This window comes from Heptranchias perlo, unplaced genomic scaffold, assembly GCF_035084215.1.
Source record: "Heptranchias perlo isolate sHepPer1 unplaced genomic scaffold, sHepPer1.hap1 HAP1_SCAFFOLD_66, whole genome shotgun sequence".
Classification (NCBI taxonomy): domain Eukaryota; kingdom Metazoa; phylum Chordata; class Chondrichthyes; order Hexanchiformes; family Hexanchidae; genus Heptranchias; species Heptranchias perlo.
Genome location: NW_027139688.1, coordinates 2393349 through 2401376, shown reverse-complemented (window position 1 = coordinate 2401376; position 8028 = coordinate 2393349). Strand labels below are relative to the sequence as shown.

The following is an 8028-nucleotide window of genomic DNA, read 5'->3' as shown; positions in this document are numbered from 1 at the left end:
GAGTTGCTGCAGTGCACCCTGTGGATGGAACACACTGCAGCAACAGTGCGCTGGTGGTAAGGGAGTGCATATTTAGGGCGGTGGATGGAGTACCAATCAAGTGGGCTGCTTTTTCCTGGATGGTGTCGAGCTTCTTGAGTTTTGTTGGAGATGCAGTCATCCAGGCAAGTGTAGAGTATTCCATCACACTCCTGACTTGTGCTTTTAGATGGTGGAAAGGCTTCGGGGAGTTAGGATTTGAGTCACTCACCGCAGAATACCCAGCCTCTGACCTGCTCTTGTAGGAACATAGGAACAGGAGTAGGCCATTCAACCTCTCGTTCCTGCTGCCCCATTTGATATGATCATGGCTGATATGTGATCTAACTCTATATACCTGCCTTTGGCCCATATCCCTTAATACATTTGGTTGCCAAAAAGCTATCTATCTCAGAGTTAAATTTAGCAATTGAGTTAGTATCAATTGCCATTTGCAGAAGAGAGTTCCAAACTTCTACAACGCTTTGTGTGCAGAAATGTTTTCTAATCTCGCTCCTGAAAGGTCTGGCTCTAATTTTTAAACTGTGCCCCCTACTCCTAAAATCCCCAACCAGCGGAAATAGTTTCTCTCTATCTACCCTATCTGTTACCCTCAATATCTTATAAACTTCGAACAGATCACCACTTAACCTTCGAAACTCCAGAGAATACAACCCCAATTTGTGTAATCTCTCCTCGTAACTTGACCCTTGAAGTCCAGGTATCATTCTAGTAAAACTACGCTGCAGTTCCTCCAAGGCCAATATGCCCTTCCGAAGGTGTGGTACCCAGAACTGCTCACAGTACTCCACGTGCGGTCTAACCAGGGTTTTGTATCGCTGCAGCATAACTTCTGCCCCCTTGTACTCCAGTCCTCTAGATATAAAGGCCAACATTCCATTTGCCAACTTGATTATTTTCTGCACCTGTTCATGACACTTCAATGATCTATGTACCTGAACCCATAAGTCGCTTTGGACATCCACTGTTTTTAACTTTTTACCATTTAGAAAGTACCCTGTTCTATCCTTTTTTGTTCCAAAGTGGATGATCTCACATTTGTCGACATTGAATTCCATTTGCCACAGTTTTGCCCATTCACCTAATCTGTCAATATCGCTTTGTAATTTTATGTTTTCATCTACACTGCTTACAATGCAACCAATCTTTGCGTCATCGGCAAATTTAGATATGTGGCTGGTCTAGTTCAGTTTCTGGTCAATTGTGACCCCCAGGATGTTGATGGTGGGGGATTCAGTGTTGTAAATGCCGTTGAAAATCAAGGGGAGGTGCTTAGACTCTCTCTTGTTGGAGATGGTCATTGCCCGGCACTTGCCTGGCGCGAACGTTACTGCCACTGATCAGCCCAAGACTGGATGTTGTCCAGGTCTTGCTGCATGCGAGCACCGCCTGCTTCACTATCTGAGGGGATGCGAATGGAACGGAATACTGTGCAATCATCCCAATTTCTGACCTCATGATGGAGGGAAGGTCATTAATGACGCAGCTGAAGATGGTTGGGCCTCGGACACTGCCCTGAGGAACTCCTGCAGCAATGTCCTGGGGCTGAGATGATTGGCCTCCAAAAACCACTACCATCTTCCTTTGTGTTAGATGTAACTCCAGCCACTGGAGAGTGTTTCCCCCTGATTCAAATGGACTTCAATTTTACTAGGGCTCCTTGGTGCCACAATCGGTCAAATGCTGCCTTGATCTCAAGGGCAGTCACTCTCACCTCACCTCTGGAATTCAGCTCTTTTGTCCATATTTGGACCAAGGCTGTAGTGAGGTCTGGAGCCGAGTGTTCCTGGCGGAACCCAAACTGAGCATCGGTGAGCAGGTGAGTAAGTGCCGCTTGATAGACTGTCGAGGACACCTTCCGTCACTTTGCTGATGATTGAGAGTAGGCAGATTGGGCGGTAATTGTCCGCATTGGATTTGTGATGCTTTTTTAGTACAGGACATACCTTTGCAATTTTCCACATTGTCGGGTAGATGCCAGTGTTGTAGCTGTACTGGAACAATGTGGCTGGAGGCGCGGCTACTTCTGTAGTCCAAGCCTTCAGCGACAGTCGGGATGTTGTCGGGTCACATAGCCTTTGTTGTATCCAGTGCACTCAGCCGTTTCTTTATATCACGTGAAATGAATCGAATTGGCTGAAGCTGGCTTCTGTGATGGTGGAGATATCGGAAGGAGGCGGAGATGGATCATCCACTCAGCACTTGTGGCTGAAGATGGTTGCAAACGCTTCAGCCTTGTCTTTTGCACTCACGTTCTGGACTCTGCCATCTGTTAGTACCGGTGGAGCATTCACCTCCAGTGTAAGTGCAGGGTAACACTTCTACCAGAAGAGGATCGTCACATCTTGCCTTAGTGTACGGGTAGCACTAGTGCTGGAGGAGCACTGTCACCATTCGTGTAAGTGTGCGGGTACCACTAGTACTGGTGGTGCACAGTCACAACTTGTGTAAGTCTACGGGTAACACTAGTACTGGAGGAGCACTGTCACCATTGGTGTAACTGTAGGGATAACACCTGTGTTGGAGTTGCACGGTCATATCTCGGTTAAGTGTAAGGAAATACCTAGTATCAGAGGAGCACGGTCACCTCTAGAGTAAGTGTACGACACCACTCGTGCAGAAGGAGCACTGCCACCTCTGGTGTAAGTGTAGGTTTCCACTTGTACCGGAGAAGGATCTTCATCTCCAGTGTATCTGCAGGGTACCACCAGTACCGGAGGAGACCCGTCACCTCTAGTGTAACTGTAGGGCTACCATTAGTAGCGGAGGAGAACCGTCACCTCCACTGTAATATACGGGGACCACTGGTAGAGGATAACTGTCATCTCTGGTGTAATTCTAGGGGTACCACAAGTACTGGAGAATAATGTAGGGGTATTACTGGTACCGGACGACCAGGGTCACCATTGGTGTAAGTGTCGACTTACAATTAATATGCGAGGAACACGATAATCCCTTGAGTAAGTGTAGTGTACCATTAGTACCGGAGGAGAATGTTTAACTCCAGTGTATGTTGAGGGGCACCACTAGCAGAAAAGAAGCTTAGTGACCCCTAGTGCAAGTGTAGGAATATCACGATCACAGGATAATCGTAGTCACCTCTTGTGATAGTGTAATGTGCAAGGACACGAGAACCGGTGAACTCTCACTACTCTGTAAGTGTAGTTGTACCACTCGTACCAGAGGAACACGGTCACCTCTGGCATAACTGTAGTGTTCCTCAACTACTGGAAGAGCACGGTCACCTCCAGTGTAAGTGTAGACTACCACTAGTACCGGAGGAAAACGGTCACCTGAAGTGTAAGTGTGGACTATCACTAGTACCAGAGGAGCACAGTCACCTCCAGTGTATGTGCAAACTACCACTAGTACCAGAGGAGCACGGTCACCTCCAGTGTAAGTGTAGACTACCACTAGTACCAGAGGAGCACTGTCACCTCCAGTGTAAGAATGGACTACTACTCGTACCAGAGGAGCACCGTCAGCTCCAGTGCAAGTGTAGATGTCCACTAGTACCAAAGGAGCACGGTCACCTCCAGTGTAAGTGTAGACTACCACTAGTACCAGAGGAGCACTGTCACCTCCAGTGTAAGAATGGACTACCACGAGTACCAGAGGAGTATGGTCACCTCCAGTGTAAGTGTGGACTACCACTAGTAACAGAGGAGCACGGTCACCTCCAGTGTAAGTTTGGACTACCACTGGTAACAGAGGAGCACGGTCACCTCCAGTGTAAGATTGGTCTACCACTAGTACCAGAGGAGAATGTTCACATCGAGTGTAAGTGTGGGCTACCACTAGTAACAGAGGAGCACGGTCAACTACAGTTTAAGTGTAGACGTCCACGAGTACCAATGAACCACGGTCACCTCCAGTGTTAGTGTAGACTACCACTAGTACCAGAGGAGCACGGTCACCTCGAGTCTAAGTGTAGACTACCACTAGTACCAGAGGAGCACGGTCACCTCGAGTCTAAGTGTAGACTACCAATAGTACCAGAGGAGCACGGTCACCTCGAGTCCAAGTGTAGACTACCACTAGTACCAGAGGAGCACGGTCACCTCGAGTCTAAGTGTAGACTGCCACTTGTACCAGATGAGCACGGTCACATCGATTGTAAGTGTAGGGACACCATCAGTACTGGAGAACCATGGTTATCTCTAGTGTATGTTTAGGCTGCTACTAGTACCGGAGGAGTGCGGCCACGTCTAATACTGCAGGTTTTCAGGATTAGGTTCTGCGGCTGTGCTGGCAGATTTCGGGGACGAGGAGTGAATCAAAGGCAGAATCAGGGCGATCACTTCAAGGGTAGCTGCCTCCACCAGTCCTGTAGAAATAGAGTCAGGACCGTTACTGGGAGATTCCACTTTCCATTTATAAAAAATGTTTTTATTGTGTGATGTTTTTAAAAAATCCAATTACCATTTCAACTTTTTCTCTGAATTTGATGTATCAGCAAAAAAAACATCTTCCCTGAGTCTATTTGTTAAATGACTGTAACAAATGCTAGTTATGGTGCAACATGATTGACTCCCTGGACGATTGGTGTGTGTATAAAAGTAGGAATCCATTCCATTGCCTCATCCATGCACTAGTCAGAGTCGTTTCAGATCCTCGAGAATTTATCTATTCTCACCGAAAATGGGGCAACCAACTATTCTGCTGATAAAACAGATTTACTACCCGATTCTCGTTGCCGTCGGTGTCCCAGGTGAGCAATTGTAATCTGTTCCTTGTTAATCCATGTTAACTGTTTCACTGTTCTTACCGCATGTTGGATAAGGTAACGTGTTTCCCGGATGTCAGCAATACACAGTCGGTAATTACCTGAACATACTCGTGAACCAGGGTTCCGCTATTTCGGCGTTCCGCTTAATCTGATCATTTCACTGATGTTACAATGTTCTGAAGCTCCAACACAAGCGTTTCAGTGGATTTACGGACTATTTCGTCACACCGTGCAGAGTGAGCGCTGCAGCAGCTCATTTTAATGTGTGGGTAGGTTTCCCAGGTAGTGACTCGAATATTAATCCTGTTCTCACACTGCTCCGTGTTGATAATCACACTGAATGGAGTAAAATGGTCTCAACAGGTATCTCCACATATATTTCAAACAGTGGAATATTATTTCTCTCCACTTCCTTTCTTACAGCGAACTTGATGACAATTGTGATTCTCTCCCGAGAAAACTGCGGCCTTTCCAAGTGTATCTCGGTCTATATGGTGGCCATGGCAACAGGAGATCTACTGGTCATGATCATCAATATAATAGTGTATCATATTTTCAGTTATCACTTCCCACTTTCATTCCTCTCCCTCACTCCCGTGTGTAGTTTCATTCTCTACATGACTGTTGTCGCCCTCGATTTGTCTGTTTGGTTCACCGTCTCCTTCACATTTGACCGTTTTGTCGCTCTCTGCTGCCAGAAGTTTAAAACCAAGTATTGCACCGAGAGAACTGCGGCCGCGGTTCTAACAACGGTCTCTGTTCTCATAGTTTTAAAGCATATCCCCCTTCCGTTTACATTTGAGCCTCACCAAATAATTAACAAAGTGCAGTGGGGCTGCCGGTCAAGTGAGGCTTTTTTTTCCTCCCCTCCAGGTACAGCGTACGTCTGGTTTCACATGATCTCGTTAATTTGGCTTCCTTTTACTTTAATCGCCTTGTTAAATTCCTTGACCATTAGACGGATTGTCTTGACCAGTCGAGCCCGCAGGGGACTCCGGGGTCACAGCAGTGAGAATCAATGTGATCCAGAGATGGAGAACCGAAGGAAATCCATCATTTTACTCTTCGCTGTGTCAGGCAGTTTTGTGCTGTTGTGGCTGACAGCTCTCGTGACTTTTTTAACTAACAGACTGACAAACCCCATTTATTACCGAGGCGACCGCACAAACCCAGGATACATCGCCACCGAAGCCGGAGCTATGCTGAAGCATTTGAGTTCCTGTCCAAACACGTGTATTTATGCAGCTACCCAGAGGAAATTCAGAGAAGAACTGAAGAAGCTGCTGAAATCTCCCTGGACAATGATTCTAAGATTGGTTAGAACACGAACTACGAACTAGACCTCGCTTTGGACATTGGAATTCAGTTCTAGCGCCAAGCCTATCTTGGACTGGGGATCTCTCTCCTCACAGATGCATAAAGATGGTTCTTGAAAAACTCACAGGTAGGCGATTATATTTCATGCCATTTGAAGCATTCAGCGTAAACATTGAGCGCGGGTTTCTACAGTTCCTACAGTTCATTGGCCGAGTGACTCCTGCCAAATAAGGACATTCCCTCTTAAGTATGAATTTTCTCCGTGATGAAGTGAAATTTAATAGTGGAATAGAATATTTGATCATGGAGTTTAATATCACTGTGCGGGGAATGGAATTCAATTCTACCCTGTAATTGACTGGAAGATCCACCAGTTTTAAGTAAAGATTCGATCGTTTCGAACTCCTGGTGAATTTACATTTTCTCGGAGGTTTGATGAACACGGTGCTTGGACTGACGTCAGCTGCACCGGCCGCTTCATCCCTTCTCCAGGGAATAAGGAGCGGAGCCGCTGTATCGTTCGCAGTGCTGCGATGTTCCGCCCATTTTGAATGTTCACAGTTGTGTCTTTGTTTGACCCGCTTTATTCTGTCATCTTGTTTATTGAGAAATAGTTGAAACCTGCCCAGCAAAATTAAAAATAAAGTCTTTACCTGTTGTTACTGAATGTATTTGATTGTTATTAATCTGAATCAGCGACCCGGTAAAACTGGTAAAATAATGTAAGAACCAAGAATGTTTAATAACATTAATAATCAGGACATTTCATGCATCAATCTGCAATCAATACTCTCATATATTGGAATGGAACAATCTGCTCTGTGTGTGGTGCACAGACAGTAACATGTAATATCCCTTCCCTTTTATCAACTGGTGTAGTTTCGGCATCCACTAAGCAAGGCTGAGTATTCGGAGCTTCAACCGGTTACACTGCAGACCGGGGTTTCAAGCGTTGCTCTGTGCAAAGACATCAGATGAAGAATTGAGCGAATTAACTAGCAGTTTGGCCGTCCGCCAGTGTGTGTCTCGGATGAAACTGTTTCCAAATTAACCTGCAGTGTATTGGTTGCAGATTGAAAGATGTCGAGGAGAGGCTGCCCCTGGGACTGGTCAAATCCACCGTTCACACTGTAGGATGTGTAGGATCATCAGAGGAGATGTCTCTGACTGCTTCCACTGTTCTATTCAGTATACCCGGTTACACATGGAATACAGCCAGCGCTGTGTCCGCCCGATCTTTACGCACGCTGTGATTGATGGGCACCGCAGATATTGATTGATGTGCTGGAAATACGCAGCATCCGTGCAGAGAGAGACAGAATCAACATTTCAGGTCGATGACAAAATCTATTCTTTCACAATTTCTTAGCCTCAGTAACAGATTTAAATGATTGCTGGGAATCTATTGCATAATCGGGCCGAAATACTTGAATAGTTGGGGTGCAACACGCGCGAAGTTCTCCACCATGTTTGTACAAGTCGGAACACGATGATGTTCGATGTTGACTCATGTTGAATCCGCCTAATCATATTACGACTTCCGAAGTGCGCCGATAACGTCCTTAATAATGGAGTCCAGCATTTTCCCGACCACTGATGTCAGGCAACTGGCCTGCAGTTCACTGTTTACTCTCTCCCTCCTTTCTTCAATTGCGGGGTTACAATTGCGACCTTCCAATACAGTGGGACTGTTCTGGAATCCAGGGAATTTTGAAAGATCAAAACCAATGCATCCACTATCTCTGCAGCCAGAGAGAGGGGCTGAGAAAGAAGAACAGAGAGATAGGGGCAGAGAGAGAGAGGAAGTGAATGAAAACGAAAGAGGGATATAGCTCAGGATTTAAATCGGAACAGGTGAGGAGAGAGAAAGAAAGAGGGCGAGGAGCACAGATAGGAACAGAGAGAAAGAGTGGGTCAGAGAGAGAGACACACAGATGGAGGTG

At 46.1% G+C, this 8028-nt stretch overlaps 1 protein-coding gene across 1 annotated transcript; it reads left to right on the top strand.

Moving 5' to 3' along the window:
• The first annotated feature begins 4680 nt into the window (after positions 1-4680).
• Positions 4681-6108, top strand: LOC137318160 (probable G-protein coupled receptor 139). The gene is made up of 2 exons (XM_067981120.1): positions 4681-4750; positions 5192-6108. Exons 1-2 carry the CDS (start codon positions 4681-4683, stop codon positions 6106-6108), a joined length of 987 nt encoding a protein of 328 aa, XP_067837221.1.
• Positions 6109-8028: the final 1920 nt, after the last annotated feature.